Source organism: Panicum virgatum, chromosome 5K (genome assembly GCF_016808335.1).
Source record: "Panicum virgatum strain AP13 chromosome 5K, P.virgatum_v5, whole genome shotgun sequence".
NCBI classification, from domain to species: Eukaryota; Viridiplantae; Streptophyta; class Magnoliopsida; order Poales; family Poaceae; genus Panicum; species Panicum virgatum.
In genome coordinates, this window is record NC_053140.1 from 11,175,856 (window position 1) to 11,198,479 (window position 22,624).

The 22,624-nt window shown below is 43.9% G+C and overlaps 2 protein-coding genes and 1 pseudogene across 2 annotated transcripts; 1 reads left to right on the plus strand and 2 right to left on the minus strand.

Moving 5' to 3' along the window:
* Positions 1 to 2,102: 2,102 nt before the first annotated feature.
* LOC120706285 (protein NCA1-like) lies at positions 2,103 to 7,478 on the minus strand. Its single transcript, XM_039990897.1, has 8 exons — positions 7,086 to 7,478; positions 6,116 to 6,467; positions 5,803 to 6,031; positions 5,506 to 5,651; positions 4,542 to 4,629; positions 4,314 to 4,460; positions 2,670 to 2,819; positions 2,103 to 2,582 (listed from the first exon to the last, which is right to left on the minus strand). The coding sequence occupies exons 2-8, from the start codon at positions 6,445 to 6,447 to the stop codon at positions 2,535 to 2,537; spliced, it is 1,140 nt and encodes a 379-aa protein (XP_039846831.1). The 5' UTR covers positions 6,448 to 6,467; positions 7,086 to 7,478; the 3' UTR covers positions 2,103 to 2,534.
* Positions 7,479 to 10,088: 2,610 nt separating this feature from the next.
* On the plus strand, positions 10,089 to 13,766 carry LOC120706288 (C-type lectin receptor-like tyrosine-protein kinase At1g52310). Its single transcript, XM_039990899.1, has 4 exons — positions 10,089 to 10,374; positions 11,045 to 11,464; positions 11,566 to 12,136; positions 12,908 to 13,766. The coding sequence occupies exons 1-4, from the start codon at positions 10,104 to 10,106 to the stop codon at positions 13,491 to 13,493; spliced, it is 1,848 nt and encodes a 615-aa protein (XP_039846833.1). The 5' UTR covers positions 10,089 to 10,103; the 3' UTR covers positions 13,494 to 13,766.
* Positions 13,767 to 13,801: 35 nt separating this feature from the next.
* Positions 13,802 to 18,659, minus strand: LOC120706287 (annotated as a pseudogene).
* Between the last annotated feature and the right edge of the window lie 3,965 nt (positions 18,660 to 22,624).

The following is a 22,624-nucleotide window of genomic DNA, read 5'->3' on the forward strand; positions in this document are numbered from 1 at the left end:
GATCACACTGCTGCCAGTCAAAACCAGCTAGTGTAACGTGCGTGCTTGGTACACGGATGATGGACGGATGGATGTCTGGAGGGTCGCTGCTCGCACATCGCACTCAGGCTAAAGCGCGAGAGCCAGTAGCTAGTAGCTAAACGGGCGCACGCGTACGGGTGGCGACACGTGACTAATTTTACCTTAGTAGGAAATAAAGCAGGCCTAAATCTTTTCTTCTTTTTTTTTTGAAAAGCGAGGCCTAAATCTTTCATGCATGCTGAGAGAATCATGTGTCCTAAATGAAAAGGAGGCCTGCTTGGTAGGAAATAAAACATTTCAAGGGGCGGCCGGGCATCTGCCGTGCTCTCCATATGCGTCACGACGAGCTGCCTGGTGATTCCATTTCAACAAAGAGAACACGTGCATTGAACAGCTAAAAGATATCTCTGAAGTCTTGCAGAGAACTTACTCGATTCGGGAGGAGGCAATAGTCCAGTCCAAGTCTGCTGCACGCTAGTTTCGTGCTTGCTTGCGTCTGCAGAGATGGACAAGCGGATGCAAGACTAGATTCGATCCACCAGTTTTCTTGGAGCCAAACACACACACACACACAAAAATCGTCGCAGAATCAACTATCCCCCCCCCCCCCCCCCCCAAAAAAAAGTTAACCTGATGGTCGTGGGTTAGTGAAGCCTGCAGGTGCCATTTGATTCGCTGACTGAATACCTAACAAGCACCATTCTGTTTTGTTCTATTAGGAGAAAAAAAAATGATGACAAAGTTCAGCTGAAACAAAAAAAAACAGAGACTAAAACTGACCAGGGTGAGCAAGAGTCTTCTCTGCATCGCTCATCACGTCAGAGGAGAAATGCCAATGGACTTGGAAATTGGAAGCACGTGATTTTACCTTAAGTGCACGCGGCAGCCGGTGCAAAGCATCGGTCTGAGTCTCTCAGAGTTATCCGCAGTATAGCCGCCAGGAGGAGAAAGCACCGCACCAGGCCTGAATTGGATCGCCAACGTGCAGTCACTGTAGTGTCATCACTACTTCACTAGAATAATGGATAGAGATTTTAGGCCCCGTTTAGTTCCTACCCCATAAACCCCGTAAACGCAAAAAAAACATCACATCGAATGTTTCGATATATGCATGGAGTACTAAATGAAGTCTATTTACAAAACTTTTTGCATAGATGAGCTGTAAATCGCGAGACGAATCTAATGAGCCTACTTAATACATGATTTGCAACGGTGATGCTACACTAACCATCCGCTAATTATTAATTAATTATGGATTAATTAGTATCATTAGATTCGTCTCGCGATTTACAACTCATCTGTGCAAAAAGTTTTGTAAATAAACTTCATCTAGTACTTCAAATTCATAAGATTCCATCGCAATTTTTTTTTTGCAAAACATCTAAACACGGCCTTACTTTTGGGTTAGGTCTTGGGCTACCTAGGGTGATCATCAGCAGGGGTACACCTGTAATTTTTTATGAAAAGAAAACACCAGTAATTTACATCTGGAACATATGAATTCGAGAATTTGATATGAAATATTGTAATTCTCGCAAGATGTCCAATGAAACTCGGAAGAAAGGTGCGCTTCGGATAGGGGTGGTAAAAAGCCCTGAATTTTAGCCTATATGAGCCCGGGCTCTCTTATTTTATTCAATTTTAAGCAAAATATATATATATAAATCAAATTGGATTGTGAAAAAGCATTAGAGCTATAATCCGTTACCAATCCAAAATATATAAAGATCAAACTGGATTGTGAAAAAGCACTAGAGCCATGATCCGTTACCAATCCTACCTGTGGATAAGCTAGCAGCCTACTGCAAACATGAGAACTGAGGAGCAAGGACATCGAATGTTTATCTCAATGAGCTGACTGCTTGCATAAAAAGGGGGGAGAAAAGATGAGCATACTCAAAAACGTGCGACAATGTTCTTCACAAGTCAAATTTGCACCAGCAATAGATCTTCGCCAAGCAAGACCTGGCCTTCGGTCAAACACCCGACTCTCACAAGGAATGCATGGATGGATTGAAGACACGAATTCTTTTTGACTTTTTGAGATTCCGGATCCAGATTACCAGAACGCAGCAAAGATATGCAAACAGCTTGACCTGGGAATCTCTAAAACAAACAAAGGCCATCCTTCATGAGTACCTCCCTGTCTTATTGTCAATATACAACGGGATTAGCGTTCCCGCATGACACGTTAAGGCGAGATGGAACTTCCCACAAGTTACATCTTACGCGCTGTCCCAGGCTATGACAAGGACAAACCTCTAACCAGAGGGCTATAGACTGCTGGAGCATATTCGCAGCCATCAAGAGCAATCTCCTCGCCGAGCATAAATATAATACATTTACAGTGCTTGAGTACTTATTTGGTGACGCGACAAAGTTTCATGTGCTGATAAAACGCGCTAATTGACATTTCTAGTACAACTCCTTCCGTAGGCAACAAGTAAAAAATAGTGGAGTTGCACACCAGGAGAAGACATCTAGAGTTGGTGTATTCTTAGGATGACCAAGTCTTACTTATCTGCCAACTGGTTGTGTAGGAAGTCAAGAACCGAGACGCGCTGCAAACATACAAGGTGAAGGTTAGTTTGGAACAACAGATTGGCACAGTGATGAGAGGAGGAATAATGAGGATTAATAATAGCTACCCGTTGCTCAAGATTAGCTTGTTTTGAATCCAGCTTCAACTTCTCAAGGCAATGAATCGCTTCCTCAAAACCCTCAACTGCGGCACTTTCGTTCCCAAGATTTCTATCAACATCCGCAACTTTTGCAAGAGAAGTTGCTAGATCTATGACCTATATCCAACAATTGGAAATTAAAATACTATAGCACACAAACCAAGAAGAAAACCACACTCAGAATCATGTTTTTGTTCTATGCAACAGCTTAGCTCTAATAGAAACGGCTAAATCACTTGCCTATTCAAACCAAACTTTAGAAGGAAAAGTTTCGTGAATAACAGAAACAAGTTTCACGAATAACAGGTTGCCTAAAAATTCAATGCAAGCCAAAAAAAAAAGTCTAATGCTCAAATTTAAGCAGTACATGTTGACCCAAAATAGACATATTTTGAGTCCTAGCAAGGACTGCCTTTGATCAAACATCTCCAGTGAAGCAGTTTTTGCATACTTTGACTGAAAATGATTTATTTAGGCCATAGGTTCAAGAAGAATACGTCAGAAAAGTACAAAAGCTTGCCACTACCCAATTACAACAGACTACCATTTTTCTCAAGAAGTATAGTAAAAGTTATCTCTTGCCAATTATTCCACATTAGAATTCCCACTCCCTTCTTCCCCTCTTTCCTATCTCATCAGTTACATTGTAGTATCGTATAAATGAACTAGACATCTATGTGCATTGACTACTGATCATGCAGGTACACAAAGAGCCTTCTGTACAAATGCGTTTGTTCTTGTGGCACTCCAAAAAAAAAAATCAAAGGCCCTGCATTTACCTCGCATTTGGGTTCTTAAATAACCATGTAGAGAATATCAGTGCAGTGCGATGCTTGTCACTAGCTGTCATGCAGGCAGGCTGGCCAGCTGCCGCATGGACCAGGGAACACTGGCATGCAGCATGGCACAACAACGCACTCACGGCAACATAGCAGTAACAGTATATAACCATATGCGATATGGAAGCACATGCACATATGGCAGCACGGTTAGTTATAGAATGGAGGATTAGAATTTAGTTGCATTCGATTAGGATCTTTAGGATTTACGGTTTCCATACAAATAATGATAAGTCAGTATCCTTAGTTTGTATCAAGTTCATTAGTTGTTAGCTAAGGCATTAAAGTGCCTAATCTATAAAGGCTGTCGTGGGGTGAGATGAAATTAAGCAAAAAATTATCAGATGAAATCCACCCTATACCCTGAACCATGGATTTGGGCGATGCTGCCACTTTGGCACAGAATTTGAGCAAGTTCGGCGTTTGTTTACCAATCACTGAATTGTTTCATCCCTCACCAGCTCTCAAATGTGGGTCATGACACTAGATCTCTCAATTTACCACATCTGTCAGACAAATCCTTAGTCATCACATGAAATCTTTAGATTCTTTAGTAACATGTAGTTCAAGTATGGCCTCCCGAACCCCACCCAAGAAAGTGATTTCCTTCAGAGAACAATATTGTTGTCTTACCAAACTATACTCTTCCTTCTACTGTTTCCGTGGTGTGCATGTGCATGTGCATCAACATTGGCAATACAAGACAACAGCGTTCCTTTCCCGTGTCATTCAAATTCAACATTTCAAATAGTATAAACACCCCATAACATACCTGGGAAGCTATTGCTGAATGTTCTTTTACTGCAGTTCTGCGAACATCCAATGAACGGGCATAATAGTTTCTTGCAGATTGGAGATCCCCATCATAGTAGCGAAGGTCACCAATTTTATTTAGTGAAACCGAGAGAGTATGAACCAACTGCAGATGAATGTAAAAGTTAAATCAGCATATGGTAATTCTGATGTCATTGCGGCTATACTAACTAAAACTGAAAACAACCTCAAGATCTTTTGTGGGGAGTTTTGAGAGGAACTCAGCACTTTCTTCATAGTATGTGATTGCTGAAGGGGCGTCTCCCAAGGTCCGACTGAAAACACAGTACAGTGAAAAGGATGCAGTGTTGAATGACTTCAGTAATTAACAAACTGTGAAAAATAAGATCCAAGTACCGCCACTGATTATGAATATTGAACAAAATATAAAAACATTAGTTATATGGAGACTACCAAGGTATGGATTTTATAACAGTGATGAGTGAATATTCAATAATAATAACTTAATAAGTAGTGAAATAGAGTCATCAGAGATTCAGAGACATATCACAGACACTCTGTTCTGAACAAAATAGGTGGTTAGACATCCTGATCAGGATCGTACAACGCAGAGCATCATCCTGTAATTAGCAACAACATGAAGCCTTGTAAAGGCAACGCTTATTTCTTAATTTAGTGAAATACCATCCAAACAGGTTGCAAGCAGTCAAAGAATGGCATAACCACCAGGCTGTTAACACTGCATCAATCACTCCTCTACAGTCCATACAATTAATTATCGTTGAGAATTGGCTCATACCGACTGTCAATCGAAAGTAGTAGATAGTAAAAGGAACAACAAAGTTGCCTACAGTGAGACTTTTCCTTTCTTCAATGGAAAAGGTTTCAGCTAGCTAAAACATAGAACATTAAGATACTACAATACATGATAGCATGAACAAGAATTGCCCTTTGAATGAGCACAATTATGCAGGAACCTATCTCAATATACAGTCAAATATCAATGTAACTTCTGCAGAAAAGAATCTTGTAGACTTGTTTCCTTACACTAGAATGGGCTCTTTTAGAGTTCAAACTATCACACTTCTAGATATTGAGGTGGGTAGCAAAAGAAACTAACAGGTGAAAAGATCTGCTGTGTTAAGTGGAAAAATTACTAAAGGGAAATAGTTAAGGGTGAGTAAACATACCAGCAGTCCCCAAGCATTCCTAACACAGCTCCAAGCTGAGAACATAGATCTAGGTTATCTTCTGACGATTTCAACTCCTCCCTGATGTCATCTGCACACATGGTCAACCTTGATTTTGCACTTTCAATGTTCTGGGCGCGGAAAGCCTGTAGATGTAAAAATTAGGGAATGGTTGTAACATCAATACTATAGATAAATTAGTAAAAAATAATGGGGAACGATCGATTATGCAAATTTTACAGGTTCAAGTATAAAGAGTCCATCATACGAGGCTAAAGCAGTTGACTCAATACTGACCCTCATAGCTTGCTGCACCAGAAAAGCTCCTCTTTCCATAGAAACATCCTCATATATGACTTTGTTCTTGCCACCTGCTGCTTCCGCATCCCCTGCAGCATGTGATCGCTTGATTCTGGCATGGCCATCAATGAAGCGATCAATGAGAGCTTGAAGCTCGGTATCAGGCTCAATCCCCTCTATGTCAGCACCACACAGTGGACAGTCTTTAAAGCGTGATATACATGCCCTGCCAAGGAAACCCAGTAAGATCCTATTGAAGCAAGAAATGAAACAATAAGGGCATTTTGATCTGGCGAAGTACAAGACGCACTTGCAGAATTTATGGGCACATGGCTTGCATTTGCTGCTTTCATGGAGCAGTGCCTGGCAGATAATGCAGCTGAGCGGCCCCAGCTTGAACGTGTTGCTGTCGTAGCCAAATGGGCACTTTGCTGGCACCATACGGGGATCGGTGCCCTTATCCTCAGCATGGCCAGTACTTCCCTTGTGCTCGCTACTGTGATCCTTGCCGGTGACAGGGCAAACACCACTTATGCTCTTGTCAGATTTTGCAGGGCATACTCCGGCACTGCTCTTGTCGGATTTTGCAGGGCATACGCCACCACCAGTGGTAGCTCCAGCAAAAGGGCAGAGTGAGCTCATGATTATTCAATGGTTGTTCCCTGCAGAAAATGGAACAGGTAACATTGCCTTTTAGACTTGGAGCACCAAATTATCATACCAATGCTGCAAACCAAAATCATATACGTATATATGCATGTGCAGTTGTGCACAATGATGATATTGGCACAGAGGCTGATTGGTGAAAACGAATTCCTCACAGGCTGGGTCCTGACCTGATCCCATAGGGAGAATGGGATTATTGACCTAGACAGTCAGGCAGAGCAAAAGCAAATCACAGAATTTTATTTTGGTCAGATGCCCCAGCGGTCTGGTTGATAACAGCAACAAAATGATTGGATGGAGGAATACATAATCGACAAGCATTGGTTGCGGTTAGATGGGTCAGCGGCACAAAAGAAGGTTGATGCTACTAGTATGGCAGGAAATTAATAAAACACGGCATGAAACGAGTTCTTTTTTTTTTGTGTCACGGCATGAAACGAGTTCAGTAATTCTCAATGTGCATTGCGGAGCAGTTTGAGCATCGGGAGGCAATTCCTTAAGGTAGAATTTCAATGTTTGATGAGCACCGACCGATTTCCGGGTCTAACAAACTTCAATTTTAGCCAGGGTGAACAAAATCGAAAGGGAGTTCGGAAAGGGGGCCAATCACCCACCGCGGGCACTCGTTTCTCCTGCGCGCCGGACGCCGCTCCTAAATCGCCGCGCTCCCCGCGGCCTCCCCACGCGCCGCCGCCGCGCGCCGAGAAACAAGGCCCGCCCTCCGCCGCCGCAGGGCGCGCAAGTGCCGATGCCTCCGGACCGCCCCGCACGTCTGCTGCTACGGCCGCCACCGCCTGCGTCCTCTCGCCCGAGGAGGCGGAGGGAGCACGAGGGCTCTGGACGGCGATTCGCTCGGGGCGGCGCGGGTCCGGCCGAGGCGAGGTCGCGCGGGGCGGGCGGCGGCGGCGAGAGTTCGAGATCGACGCGACGAGGTGGGCGGTGTTCCGGGGACCGGGGGAGGCGTGACTCGTCGTGAGTGGTCACGAGCGAGAGGGGTCGCGGCTCGCGGCGGGGGGAAGGCCTGGATAAGATCGCGTCTGGGAATCCAACGGTGGGAGGACTGCCACGTCAGATGACGTCGCAGCCACACGCTGACGCCACCGTAACGTGTAGGACGCGAATCCATTCTGGCCATCGCGTGTTACTTGGCTTCCCAACAATCGATCCGACAGATGCGGGAGCCCTCCGCCTTTCGTTTTTTTATGGCCCGTTATGCTAGGTGGCTCCCAGCGCGCGACTTGACCATGAAGAAGCTGTCTCCGGTCACCAACATGGACTACCCACGTATTCGATTGTTTTCTTTTTCTCATTTCTATTTTTCCCATTACGTGGTGCAAGTGCTATTATTTTTTCTTTTCAGATTTTTTTTAACGTTCTATTATGTGTTGAAGTTCTCTTGACAATTTTTTTTCATAAAAATCTACCAAAAAAGTATACCAGCGATTTGTACTCCCAAGTTGTGTGATGAACTTGTGTGTAAAAAATTTGTACTATTTTTTTTGATAAAGATAACATCATACAAGTTGTGGTAAAAAATTATCCTCCATATTTGTCTGAAAAATGTATGCATTAAAATTGTATATATCACAAAAGTTATACTAAAAAGTTATTTTTCAAAGAGTTGCTAAGAAAGAATTATAGGCAAAAGTTGTATGTATCGTAAAGTTATGATGCAAAGTTATCTTTCAGAAGATGTGTGTAAAAAATTTTATGTAAAAGTTGTATTTAGAAATTATAATTTTCCAAAAAAAATTAAAATATTTGCAGAAAAGGAAACAAACATGCTGTCTCAAATCCCGCGCTGGAAGTCTCTCCTGACGCGCGCTCTAATCAGCTGCCCCACAAGCGGGGCCCCTTGCGCAGACTATGCAGAAGACTAGTACGAGAATCCAATTGCGCAATCGCGCGCTAATTGAGTTCTCAGCAATCGATCCAACAGGGGCTTCTCCTTCCTTTTATGATGCCGCGCACCCAAGTGAGTGACGTGACCGTCCAGATATTTTTTTCTCTCTCTTTTCATCTTTTTGTTTTCCACTTTCCTTTTTTTAAGTGTTATCATGGCTGTCCTTTCCAGTTTTGTCCTTTTACTTTTTTTAATGTCTGAAGTTTTAATGACAACTTTTATATAAAAATTATAATAAAAAGTTATATCGAGACTTGCGCTTAGAAGTTGCATGATACACTTTGTGCGTAAGATGTTGTGTGAGAAATCTTCCACATAATATCGTCATACAATTTGTGCTAAAAAATTATCCTCTATAAGTTATTTGATTAAGTTTTGTATGTACCCTAAAAGTTATGCTAAAAATTTATTATTTCAAGTTGTTAAGAAAGAGTTATGTGTAAAAGTTATGTACATTGTAAAAGTTATGATGAAAATTTATCTTTAGTGAAGATGTGCAAAAGTTATACTTGAAAATTATATTTACAAATCATAAACTTCCAAAATTAAAAAATTAGGTGGAATACAAATTTAACTGAAAAGAAAAAAAAAACTCCTGTCAGAGATCGAGCGCCACGAAAGCTGCTGGGGCGCGCGCGCGGACTAGCATGCCCCCGTGTAGGAGGGGGAGTCGCACCGGACTGAGTGGCCCTGTTTGTTCCCTAGTAAAGTTGTATCAGGAAACTTTGACCGCTAATTAAGGATGTTAAATGAAGGCAATTTACAAAACTAACTCCACAATCCCTGTGCTAGGAACCCTGAAGAATCTAATGAGACTTTTAACCGCGTGATGTAGTATCACTGTAGCTAATCATTAATTAATTACCGTTATTAGATTTGTCGCAAAAAATTACGTTTATCTCTGAAAATTTTTTGCAAACAGACTTCATTTAGTACTTCATGTATATAAAATTCTTTTCTCGGCTTGTATGTACTAGAAAATCCAGCAGGAACCAAACGGGGGCACTGTGTACGAACTTTCCTTCCATCCGTGCCCCGAAAAGAGAGCCAGGACGCAGAGTTCGCATCACCACAGGCGTAAAATTCATGTTGGGAGTCACCTGGGCATTCGGTAAATACCGATCGGTTCGTACCGATCGATTTCTAATAAAATTTGGTACCGAGAAAATTCGGTTCGATTTCGGTATTTATCGAACAGTACCGAACTGATTACAGAGAGGATGTAATAGCAGGTTCAAAGATTAATTTTAACATCATTTCATAGATAATAATAGTGCAAAATATAAATACATATAAAAGTACATGTGACTATAAGTGTGAGTGCCAAAATACGTAATATAGTAGTCTACAATAGTACAATCAATAATATAACAACACTCAAACTTATCACATTTCATGTAAGTTCGGTAAACACGGTTCGGTTTCGATATTTACCTCGATAGTTCGGTTCCTGAAAACTTAGAACTGAAATAGGAACCGAATATTTCGGTTTCGATAATTTCGGTTCAGTTTCGATAATTTGGGTTCGGTATTCGGTTCTCGGTATTTCGTGCCCCAGTTGGGAGATCGGACGGTGATGATGGCCCGTGGGTCTTTGACAGGCCCACCACAGGCCTAGGCCCAGCCCATCGTCGTGCCCGCTCCATTGGGCCTCGGCTGCTTTTCTTTTCTCCGGCGCGACGGCTCCTCCTCCGGGCTCCGGCGGACAGCAAGGACGGGGCAGGGTTTAATGCGCTGCCCCGCCTGCCCGGTAGTCAAGGCGGGCGGAGAGCGAGTGGTCTCGGGGTTCGGTGAGGCCAGCAGCAGCGGAAATGCGCCCTCATTTATGACGCGCTCAGTCAGCCCACCAGTCTCCTCCCCCGCGCCTCCCCGGCTCCTCCCCACGATGGGAAAACGCGGGCGGCTAGCGGCGGCCGTGGCGCCGCCCGCGCTCGTGCCACTCCCCGTCGTCCTCGCCGCCTTCCTTCTCTCCGTCGCGACCCCAGCGCTGGGTCGGAGCCGTGAGTCTCTCTCTTCGCCGTTCCCCCCTTTTTCCCCCTCCGCCTGCGTATACAGCCAGCTTTAGATCCGCCGTTTCTTGGTTTCGTTGCCGATTCCGGGGAGTACTGTCGGGGGGCGAGCTTAGGGTTGTTTGCTTCGTTGCTTAGATTGCGTGAGCTCAGTTAGGGGTGTTGGTATTGGTTGTTATCATGAACTGGGCAATCTAAGGCACCAAGTCGACGTGCTTTCTTGTTTTAAAGTTCTATTGGTGATATGCTGCTACCCGCTGTGCTCTCTATGGGATGGGAATCGAGAAAATGATTTGGCCGATCATCGAAAAAGTATGGAGATGCGATCAGTCCTCCAGTTTGGGATAGGGATTTTGCCTCGCCAGAAAGAAAGAATCTACAGGAGGGGGAAAACGAACTTCTCTTTCGTCGTTTCCCTCTTTTGATTTGATATTCCTTATCATGGAGTCATTTTGGGATTTTGCATCCCGACCTTAGATTTCCTTTTGTTGGTGGTTGCTGCCTTTTGGCGCTCCACTTGGCAATACATTTCAGTTAGTCTAAACTAGTCATAGTTACTGTGGCACAAAACTGCGCAACTTACATTTAAGGTATTGTTTAAGTCTTTCTGAAGATTAGTAAATTTGTGAGTTGTGACGTCAATTTCTTCAATTTTGTGCAGCATCATGCCCTGCGGGTTGGCAAATCAGCCCTGTTCAGAACAAATGCTTCATGTACATATCGGCCTCCCTTTCTTGGGAGAGATCTGAGGCTCTCTGCCGTAACCGCACTGGACATCTGGCTGCTTTATCATCTGTTCAGGAGCTAAACTTCACAAAGTCTCTCTGCGGATCAACCTCAGGATGCTGGGTTGGAGGGTATCATAACACTAGTACTGGTAGTGGTTGGAAATGGTCCGGTGATTCATCTGTTGGGGATGAGTCCCTCTTCCCTGTTGAGATGTTGCATGCAAACTGCAGTGGTACTGCATGCGGTGTAGCCACCACTAATGATTTGTGCGCTTTGGTGACCAATAGTCGTGCTTCACTTGCTGGAAAAAGGTGCAGTGAGTCCCATGGTCTGATTTGTATGATGGATCATGGTGAGTTTGTAACTTGTAAGGTTTTACCTATTTTGCTGAAAAAATGGTAGTTTGCTTTCATGAAATATGTTTGTACTGACAGTCTTTATTTTTGGTGTCAGTAAACAGATGCTACCATGATCACTGCCACAAGGAATATTTCATAGCCCTCATTGCTGTGAGTGGTTTCATTCTGGCAACCACTTTAGCCGTTGTGGTTTGGCTGCTTGTCTACAGGCGAAGCAAGAAAAGAAGAAGATCACGAGAAGCATTAGGTTCTGCTGCTGCTGCATTGGTGGCGCCGCAATGGAAAGTATTCACCAGTGAAGAACTTAGATCAATCACAAAGAATTTCAGTGAGGGAAACCGGCTTCCTGGTAATGCAAAGACAGGTGGAACCTACAGTGGAATCTTGCCTGATGGGTCCAAAGTAGCAATCAAGAGACTGAAGAGATCCAGCCTACAAAGGAAAAAGGACTTCTACTCTGAGATTCGGAGAGTCGCAAAGCTTTATCATCCTAATTTGGTGGCTGTAAAAGGATGTTGTTATGACCATGGTGATCGGTTTATTGTCTATGAGTTTGTTGCAAATGGTCCTTTGGATGTGTGGCTGCATCATATTCCCAGAGGTGGGCGGAGCCTTGATTGGGCAATGAGAATGAGAGCTGCCACAACTCTTGCCCAGGGAATAGCGTAAGTCACCCCTCTCGAGAGATATTTTTATTCTTGTTATGAATTTTCTTATGCCGTATATTTCCGAGACATTGAAATATTAATTGATGTAAGTATTAGTGTTCTTATGTCTTAATTTCACTTGTTTTATCATTTAGGTTTCTCTTTTCTCACATCACTCACTTTCTTAGTTTCCAGTAGCATTTGACCTACTTAGGACTTGAATTTATTTTGTTGTGCAATGGTTTGCATGCAGATATTATTTAGTGCTCACATAAGAAAGGCGGTATGACTTGGTCTGCAACCATTTTTGGCTGGTTTGTTTTACCCTACTACATGAAACCAACCAGTTAGATATTAAAAACTGGGATTCCGTATTGTCATTAATGGTTCCCTCGTTTATGATTGTATTTGTTGTTTCTTATTAATTAGCATCAGTGGGCTGCAAACATTTATAAACAACCGTGCATGGGAAAACTGCTTGCCGTGATTTTTCTTGATTTATATTATAACCTATAAATAGTAATTACTGTAGAAACCACCTGTGCTGTAGCGGTGAATTAAAAAGGAAATTTATGAGATCACTTATTTCAAGATTATTTGGTTAACTAGTATTGTTTGGCTTCTACTGCTATTGATTGAGCTCTAAATACGACTTGATCCAACTTGTTTGGATTTATCGTCTTCATTCCTGGGCCGTTACTTTTTATGTACAGGTCATCCCCACTAACTGCAATCAGTGTTCTAAGTGCTATTGTTCACTATGTATTTACTAGTTCTCATTTGATACAGATTTTTGCACGACAAGGTGAAGCCCCAGGTGGTGCACCGTGACATCCGTGCAAGTAATGTCTTGCTCGATGAGGAATTTGGCGCACATCTGATGGGGGTCGGCCTTTCCAAGTTTGTGCCATGGGAAGTGATGCATGAGAGAACTGTCAAGGCTGCATCCTATGGCTACCTTGCTCCTGAGTTCATATACAGGAACGAGCTGACAACAAAGAGCGACGTCTACAGCTTTGGTGTGCTGCTCCTAGAAATCATCAGCGGCCGTCGCCCTGCACAGTCGGTTGAGTCTGTCGGGTGGCAGACCATATTTGAATGGGCGACTCCTCTAGTCCAGTCACACCGCTATCTTGATCTGCTAGACCCACTCATACAGGACTTGCCAGATGTGGGGGTCGTCCAGAAGGTTGTCGATCTTGTCTACTCCTGCACCCAGCATGTCCCTTCAGTGCGCCCAAGGATGTCGCATGTTGTGCATCAGCTACAGCAGCTTGAGATGAAGTCTGCAGCTTCTGAGCAGCAGCTGAGGAGCGGGACAAGCACTAGCGCGACATCTCCGATGTTACCATTGGAGGTCCGGACTCCTCGCTGAAATCCATTGCCAGAAATCAAGAGCGTCATCTATATTTCCATTGTCATTCAGCATTCCTTACTCAGTAGGTAGCACATTCCCTGGAGTGAATGGTGACCCAGGGCCAGAGGCCACCGTTATCTGTAATCAGTAGTTTAAGCCACCTTTATCTGTAATCAGTAGTTTAGTTCTGCCCCAAGGTTGAGGGAGCGAGGGGGCAAGTTGTACCCATTTGTACTCAGGTTGACCTCTAATCTACTACAGATTTTAATGGTTGGCCTCTACATTTTTTTTAAAAAAAAATCTAGTGAGCAAAAGCTGTATGTCTGTACTCTGAACAAGTTGCATATATTTTGACGGCAGAGTAAAAAAAAAAGCTAATTTCAGTAGTTTGCATTACTTCCTAATTTACATTTAACAGCACAAATGCATCGGCACGTATAGTCTTGCGATGTATTCACAATTCCTGGTGCAAAAGTATGTTCTTGATCTGCGCAATTAGCTGGAGCTAAGCATGAGCATGCGCATAGGAGCATGAGCATGCGCTAGGTCAGGTAGGGAGCTTTCTCCTAAGCCTGTTGAAGGTTGGTTTCAGCGGCTGGCTTGCGCTCGGCTCAATTGGCAGCAGCGGCTTCCTGTTCTGTGTACTGACAACACGACTGGGTGCCGGTGCCGCTTTGGTGCTGGCCTTGCTAGCATTAGCTGACCTCTGCTTCTTCGCCCTGGGGGCCTCCAGCCTTTCCAGAATCCTTGAAGTCTTCTCGTCCAGCGGCTTCACTGGAGATGGTGGCTTGGCGCGGGGAGGCTTGTCAGCAGTAGTAGGCCTGGGAGGTACAGCGGTGGTGAAGTCGTCATCGAGGTCATCGATGATGATGAGTTTCTCCCACTCCTCACTGATGCTGGGGGAGGCCTTCCCCTTCTTGGACTGGCTCGATAGCTTGTTCTCCTTGGGAGTTCTGAATGTTGATGTCTGTGGTTCGCTGAATGAGTGGAGATGGTCATTGAGACCTCCAGCGTTTTCCTCAGGTTGGTTCAGGAACCTGCTGTCTTCAAGGCCCTGGCATGTTGGTACTTGTGGTTCGCTGAACGAATCAACATGGTGATGGTCCTTCGGGGCAGAGTCTGGATCAATTTATCTGCGAAATGAAGTCGATTTCATTCATGGGACATATTATTTGACCATGGTTTCCATGACAAATCATGATAGCAGGTAAAACAAATCAAACCAATTACTGAAATCGTGAATCGGAAGAAAGCATCATGTAACAGTATGAGTAGCCACCAAGTAGGTACCCGAATTGCAGGCTGTCCTTTACCAGGCGATTCAGTTTTGAATGAAAACCTCTTTCATGTTGCACAGGGTTGTAATCCTTGAGTGCAATCTGAAAAGTAGCAGTTGCCAGGTATTTATTAAGAGTATGCCAAGCAAGGAAGCTGATAATAGTACGGAGAACAAGTTTGTGGAGCAAGGAAACTACTAATCATAAGCAGACCAAAGAATGAAAACCATTCACCTGATCGCAAGTCACAAGTACAGAAATAGAGGGATACATACCTTAGACAAGGAGGTTTCAACTGAATTCCTGATTTTCATGGTAACCTTGGATTTGCAATCTCGATTCATGTCTGGGAGAGGCAATATCTCTTCAGATCCAGCAAGCCTCTGCAACATGATGTGTTCCAATCATTAGCGCAAGCCAGTAACAGACCAGAATCCTTTCTTTTACAGCAGCTGATAAGGAACTAAAATGAAAGCTTTATGACTAAGATAGTTATCCAGCATTCAGAATCCAATCCGATAGGCTTTTATGGAAACTACTACAAGATAGGGCACGAGAAGTGTTGCCTGTACCCTCAGAAGCATTGGTCCCTTCTCAGATGGTATAAGAAGATAGTAACACTGAAGAGTTCCAATTTTCATTGTTTCAATATTACATGATGAGGAACAAACAAGTCCCTGGTCAAGCTTGAAAAGAGTTTCACATAGGCCATAGAAAACTGCAGCACAGATAATATTGACATATCAGAATCATTTGAGAAGCTAGAGACACATCATGCATAAATTGCAATACTAACTCTGGGTGTTCTGGTCTGAACATTCATCAGTTAGAGCAACTTCAACATCATTTGAACTGGGAATCACAACAAAAGACCTCCCCATTATGACTCCTGTTAACAGACATTGTCATTAAATTTACAAAATATGTGTATCTTAATAGTCAACGGTTGTGGATACCTTCATTCATTGAGGCTAACTGAGTGCGCTCAATTACATCAAAAGAAATCGAAGTAGAGACTCGCTGCAAGTTTGATCCACCTTCTGAAGTAGGCAGAAACAATACCGTTTGTTCTCCAATCCTCACAGCAGTATCAGTAACATCAGATGATGCAAGCTGTCGACTAGTTATTGGACACATCCATTTTACCTTATTTGTGGTGACATGGTCAATAGGGCAACCATGACACTTGCATGCCTGTTCAGTCAATGTGTTCTGCATTAGCATTGCAGTGAAAGAGGCTACAGAACGGACAATAGAAATTATGGAGGCATAAATGTGATTATCTGAAGGAAATATGAAGTTAAAAAAGTTGGCTATGAAATTACTGAAATTGTATGAAAAGGTTCCTTTATCAGTCACATACTATTCCACTAACCAATACTTATATAGAACAAACTCAATGCTTGCAAATCACAAGGTGGAACATTGTTGAGTAGTGAAAGGAAAACATTACATTCAGATATTATGTCATTGAACCTATAAATAAAATAGCTAGAGGTGGTATAATAATTTCTATCACCTGACAAGATGGAAAACCATCAGTTATGTGGTTGGCTGATGCATACAGGTTGCAACATATGTGTTTAACAGAGTCAATAATGGGATATCTGAACAGAAATACAGCTTGCAGTATCTCCTCTTTGTCATCCTTTAGATCTTCTAACCACCTCTTCACTAGACCACGCAAAACTTGGGGCTCTGCATTTTTCAAATATACAGCAAACATACATACTTTTGGGTTACCTCACATGACAGAAACATTGAATGTGAACTGGAGTGAAAAGAACTCCTAATATAGCAGTGATAGCTGTCAGGTCCCATTCCCCAAAAAATAACTCTCTGGTAGTGTGATCTCATCATATTATTAGAATTGTGAAAAAGTTAATAGCATGATCATGTTATGGTTTGTTGATTGATCATGAAAGATTACCTTATTATCCAAACATAAACAAAAAAACAATAAATGATTACTGCTTAGTAATGCCTTGAAACTTCCTTACCAGGATTATATCTCCGTACCACACAGTTCTCAAGATCACAAATTCTGTTTACAAAAGAGTTGGCATTTGCAGGAATGTCACCATACATGAATGCAGCTTCTGGTTCCAACATTATAAAGTCCACTGCAACACACTGTTCTGCTGCATCCTGATGACAATACAAGACAATAATCAAAGGAATGCTATCATCAAGAGCAAGGACTTAGTAGGGGAAAACTACAGCTTAACCCCTCTCAGAAAAACTGCAAGTTATTGTGCTAGTACCATAAGGGACCTTCGAAGAGCTTCTGGGTTTTGTGCAGACATACATATAGCAATCACTTTCTTGGAGATGTCATCAGTGGCCCAAGAATAGATGGCTCTATTGCTAAAAAGGTTTGCCAGGGATACATCTGCACATGACAAATAGAGTCAGGAAAGTATTCCATCTGACGATCACTCTCCTGTTAAAATCCACACGTATTCACAGTATTTAGCACTTCTGAGTTAGTTTGGTCTTGTACCCATCTCACAAATAATTGGAAGATTATGGGACCAACACAATTGCCGTACCTCCACTAGAAGGAGACCCAACATGTTGGTCAGGGAGAAAGCCATACAGAGGTATGTTATTTACAGCATGGTGAAAATCTCGAAGGTTGAACTTTTCACCAGGCCTATACCCAATCTTTAGCTGGTTGAAATTCAGATGTTAGAATATATAACAATGTCGTAAAAGTGCAGTAAGAACACATCTACACATATGGACTGAATAGACTAATCAGCACTACAAACAGACTGAACTGAGTGACAATGGCATCGGCTAATGTCACCACATTCGCAGTGCATCTAAGAAGTTGTCCACAGAGGCAACAGATGCATGTGCATCTTGCTTTCACCAGCTGAAAAACGCCTGCCTCAATAACTGCTAGAGGTGGCATGTCTGGTGATTCGAGTAATCCCAAATCTCAAATAATTGACAGCACCCACGATCATTTGTATGACAGGGATAAATTGGTTCCTGTTTCATATAGCAAACAGATGGCGGTACGGATTTTACCCTCGGAACACCACAGTGAACAGGAAGCTAATTATAGAACCTGCACAGGCAGAAATGCACTGAAGAAGCGAGGCAACACAAACATTTTACGACCTCATCTGTGGTGTGTGTCAGCACCCGATGCCGATTGGAGCAAAAAACAAACAAAGGCGACACTACATCGAGCAACATAGGCGCAACATAGGCTATGCAGCGGTGGACACAATCATTATACCGGATCGGGATCAGTTGGTTTTGAAGTCAATTTGGAATCAGCAATCATGCAGCGCAAGGAACACTGAAAAGTGAAAACAACCAGGGGTCCGATCAACAATTCAACAGCATGGAGGATGGATAACTGACCTCAGGCCAGGAGGAGGAGGACGAGGAGGATGATTTGGAGGAGGGGGAGTGGACGTAGCTGAGGGCCAGGCGGTCGGGGAGCCCGCCGGCGTCGGCGGAGGACGAGGCGTGGGGTTGGGGCGGTGGCGTTGCGGCGGCGTAGAGGTTGGCGAGGTGGAGCAGGCACTGCACGGGCGAGCGGAACCGCGGCGCCGCACGGGGTTAGTTGGGGTTGCTCACCTCCGACGGATGGATGGGCGGGAGGAAGAGGAAGCGGGCGGGCGGGAGCGTGGGAGGTACCTGCTTGAGGCGGTGGAGCAGGGGAGGGGGGATGTTGCGCAGGTCCAGCAGGAAGCAGAGCAACGCCATGGCCGCCCGCCCACATGCGTCCGCCTCCGATGATCCCTCACCCCTCCGCCCTCCCTCGCTGGCCTTCTCTTCTCCGGCGTCGGCCGCGCCCCGGCGACGCGTGCTGGTGCCTGGTGGCTTCTCCGAGACGGAGCCTCGCCTCGACGCGCCGCAAGGGAATTTGAATGGGTGGCTTGCAGAGCACGCCCAGCGCACGCACGCACGCCCAACCAGTATATATAGCCAGGACCCAACATTTTTTTTATGCAGTTGAGGTGGACAAGGATCGTGGTCATATAGCAAATTTTTTTTTGGCAGATGGTCAGTCTATCATGGATTACAAATGATTTGGTGATGCTGTGTCCTTTGACACCACATTTCAAACAAATAAGTTTGAAATGCCTTTTGCTCCGATTCTTGGCACCAACCATCACAAGCAAACATAATTTTTTGGTGTGCACTCATGTTCAACGAGACTATTCCATCATTTGTTTGGCTATTTGAGTCCTTTCTTCAAGCAATGTCTGGAAAGCACCCAAGCACAATTTTCACAGATCAAGACGCGGCAATGGCAGCAGCAATTGCTCTGTATTCCCAAACACAGCACTGGGCGCCAGATTTAGGGGGACAGGAGTAAAGTATGAAACAACATCATTTAGCTGTTTTTGAAAATTATTTCTGAGCAACTTTGCATATAAACTTTGGCTCCACAGTAGCAAAATGGAATCTATGAATATTGGTGAACTTTACTCTCATTTGTTGAGCTAGATGTTGGAATTAAGTAATTTTAAGAGAGCTCCAAAAATTGATTTCAGCACAGCACATCCTGGGCGCCAGACTTGAAAGAAAATTCTAAGTCTGGGCTGCCTGACCACAGTGATGCTTAAGGAAGTTTGGAATTATTTTGTGAGAAATTTGCTTTGTATGAATGGCTGTAGTTCGCCCAGGAAGCAGAGCCGATGCGATGCGAGCCTGCGTTCATGCGCGAGCGGGCTCGAAACCTGCGAGGGAGCCGAGCCGCGCGATGGGGCAAGCGGGCAGCGCGCGCGATGGCGAGCCGCGCTTCCGCGCTCGGGACCCACACGTCCGGCGACGTCCAATGGTTGCACGCCACGAGGGGGTGCGCACCCAGCGCCCTGTGCGCGCGGCGCTCACGGGATTTTTTTTCCGCAAGGGAAAAAATTGCATGGGCGCCGCGCGCACCAGCGACGGGGTGCGCCCTCCTCGTGGCGCGTCGGGATTGGACGGAGTGCACGGGGTCTCGCGCGGCTCGCCCCCTCGCGTCCCTGCGCTCGATCGCTCCCGGCTCAGCCCCTCGTGTGGCAGAACCACCTGAATTATCCCGGCTCAAGTGCGCAGGGCATCACCATAAAGGCAACACTAGCTCAAACACACTTCAAACGGAACAATTCTTGGTCTGTCGAGTAACGTCCCGATACAACCACCGGTTCTCGGATCGAACAAGCATACCCCGCACGAAGGCGAGTCCAGAGATATTACAACCACAATTTTACAACACAGGCATAGTAATGATTATAAACTAGTTCAAACCATTATTACAAAACCATCTTCAGTAAAACAGTTATACAAGCCATAACTATAAGTTCAGAGTTTAGACAGCGGAAGATAAAACACGACGGCTACAACATGTCGCAAAAGTATACCAGGCTAGCCCAAGCCTGGTATCACTCGTCAAAGTCATTGCCGGCCGAGGACGTATCCCACTCGACGGACCAGCCAGGAGGCAAAGAGCATGGGTAGGTCAAGCTAGCGATCTGCTCTTCAAAACTCATACCTGAAAAGGTTTCAACAGCAAGGCTGAGTATTCTAATACTCAGCAAGACTTAACCGTCCACGGGTATAATTAGCCCACCTTAACTAGACTATGCAAGGTTTTGTGAGGCTCTGGTTTTCCTTTTGCTGAAAAGCAATAAAGAGTAGGTCCTTACTTTCAAGTTTTAGCTTTCAAGATTCTAGTTGATTAACCATTCTATGTAAGCAACTACTATCCAATCATGGTAGAAAACTAAGCAAACATCAAGATTGATAAATTATATTATTGCTCTTATTACTCTGTGTGGCAAAGGGATCAAGCAGTTTCATTTCATCGTGAGAGGCGGACGATTCTGAATCGAAATTCAACCTTGCAAGGCAAACCTAACACACACGTTTGGAACACCGTCGGGTCGTTTCCAAACAACCGTTGACTTTTCTTTCCGGCTTGTGGATAGGGTCACTCTCCCCGACTACAGGGCTCCAGGCCGAACCTTGTCCCTAGAAGTCGTAGTGTTGCGCAACATAAAAATAAAACCTATCCCTAAGAGAGAGTGAAAGGTATATCCACTCCCCGGTCCAATCGACTACTAGGCTTGCCGCGTACCATATTTACGGTATGTGGCTAGTACTTTCAAAAACTTAACCGCCGCTACCACACACCGCGACCTTAACAAGTTCATCAACACAGACGGGGTCTCACCAAAGGTCATGATATCGAACACGACCCCGTCCGTCGTCCTTATATTGATAACAGAAAGTAAACAAGCAATTCCTATAAAGCTTGCGAGTGACAGGCAATCACTCGACTTTTACCGGTCCTATAAGCTTAGCAAGTAGTCGAACTCAGGTCTAGTGTTCAGTACATAGGTTCCTAGGATCATGCATCTAGGGTTTCAATTCAAATCCTAAGAACTGTAAATGCATAAGCAAGTAATAACAGTAAATGATAATAATTTGAAATATAGGTTATGTCCGGGGCTTGCCTTCTCGGTAGTCACTAACTAATTCAGCTCTAGGTTCTTCCGAACTTTGGTCCGGGACTTCAGTTAGTTCAGCAGTGTTCACTTGAGCTTCGAGATCACCTCCGTCAGACTCCGGGATCAGCTCGTACGTCCCGTCCGACAAAGTAGTCGTATTTATATGTAATGCAAGAACAACATTATAAACACACATGGGTAATCGTTTATAGAGTAGTTAAATAACAAATCTAACCACAGAAGGCATCTTGATCAACAGCGCAAATGAAGTTTACTAACTTCAAAAACAAGTGGGGGTGATTTCCTATAACAAGTAATTCATGGTTTGCTAATAAATAAACAACTCAAAGCACAAACATAAATAAATTTAGGAAAAATTACCCTAAATAGAACATGAACAGATTAAGCTACCCTGTAAAAATCATGCCAAAACATGTATCCATTTATTCACAAAAAATCATTCATTCAGACAACACCTAGAACAAGTTTGAATTATACAGGTTAAACTAGAAGAAAGAAGAATCTAAAAATTTAACAGGAGACCTACACAGGGATGAGTTAGCTACTGTGAATTTTTCATGATTTTATCTACACATAAATAATTATGAGAAAATAAACAAAACAGACATAAAATTAGCAAGATTCATTTTTAGCTCCTGTTCTAGTCATGAACTAGGGCTCAAACTTCAAGAACAAGCTAAAATATTCAAAACAATCACTCAGAAATATTTTCATGATTTATAACCAGCAAAAACTATTTATCAAAATTAAAGTCTACTAAACAAGGATCAAATCAAATAAATAGCTACACCTGAGAACTGACCACTAAATATTTATAGAAACACTAGTATTACAATAACAAACTATCATAAAAATTTCACTACAGTACAAGACTTCAAACATTAGTTAAGAAAAAGATAAAACATCTAGTCTTTATGTACCTAGTGAAACAAAACCATTTATACAGCAAAAACTTGCAACAAACACCTACCATATTATGGTTCTACTGCAAATATATTTACACAAGGATTCCAGAACATCAAGATTTGCTATTTTACGAAATTCCTATGAATTTCTACTGAATTTCAAAGTTTGCAGCTAGAAATTTCAAAGAAGTCCTTAGAGCACTATTCAACTGAGTCACGGCCTACTCAAATAACCCCCTGGGGTTTTGTTTCTTCCAACCCGAGGTCCCTGGGCCGGGTCAGAGGGGGAGCGCGGGGTTTGACCGGCCGTTTCCCGGCGAGGGGCTCACCGGCGGCGAGGGTGGAGGGGTGTGGGAGCTTCACGGGTTCAAGGCGCACCTCAGGGTGGTCTTGGGGTGCGGGGAGGGGCTCAGAGGCGGAGGTTCGACGGAGCAGGGCGGGTCTGCGGTGGAGGATAACGGCGGAGGCGGCGCTCCGGTGAGGAC

What these genes read in the sequence shown, in the direction of transcription:
- LOC120706285 (XM_039990897.1), bottom strand. Translation starts at nt 6,447, where the DNA reads ATGAGCTCACTCTGCCCTTTTGCTGGAGCTACCACTGGTGGTGGCGTA. An exon ending in GGAATGCTTGGGGACTGCTG is followed by an intron (nt 4,630 to 5,505) that starts GTATGTTTACTC and finishes CTGTGTTTTCAG; the next exon opens with TCGGACCTTGGGAGACGCCC. An exon ending in AAGCTAATCTTGAGCAACGG is followed by an intron (nt 2,583 to 2,669) that starts GTAGCTATTATT and finishes GTATGTTTGCAG; the next exon opens with CGCGTCTCGGTTCTTGACTT.
- LOC120706288 (XM_039990899.1), top strand. Translation starts at nt 10,104, where the DNA reads ATGCGCTGCCCCGCCTGCCCGGTAGTCAAGGCGGGCGGAGAGCGAGTG. An exon ending in CCCAGCGCTGGGTCGGAGCC is followed by an intron (nt 10,375 to 11,044) that starts GTGAGTCTCTCT and finishes AATTTTGTGCAG; the next exon opens with CATCATGCCCTGCGGGTTGG. An exon ending in ACTCTTGCCCAGGGAATAGC is followed by an intron (nt 12,137 to 12,907) that starts GTAAGTCACCCC and finishes CATTTGATACAG; the next exon opens with ATTTTTGCACGACAAGGTGA.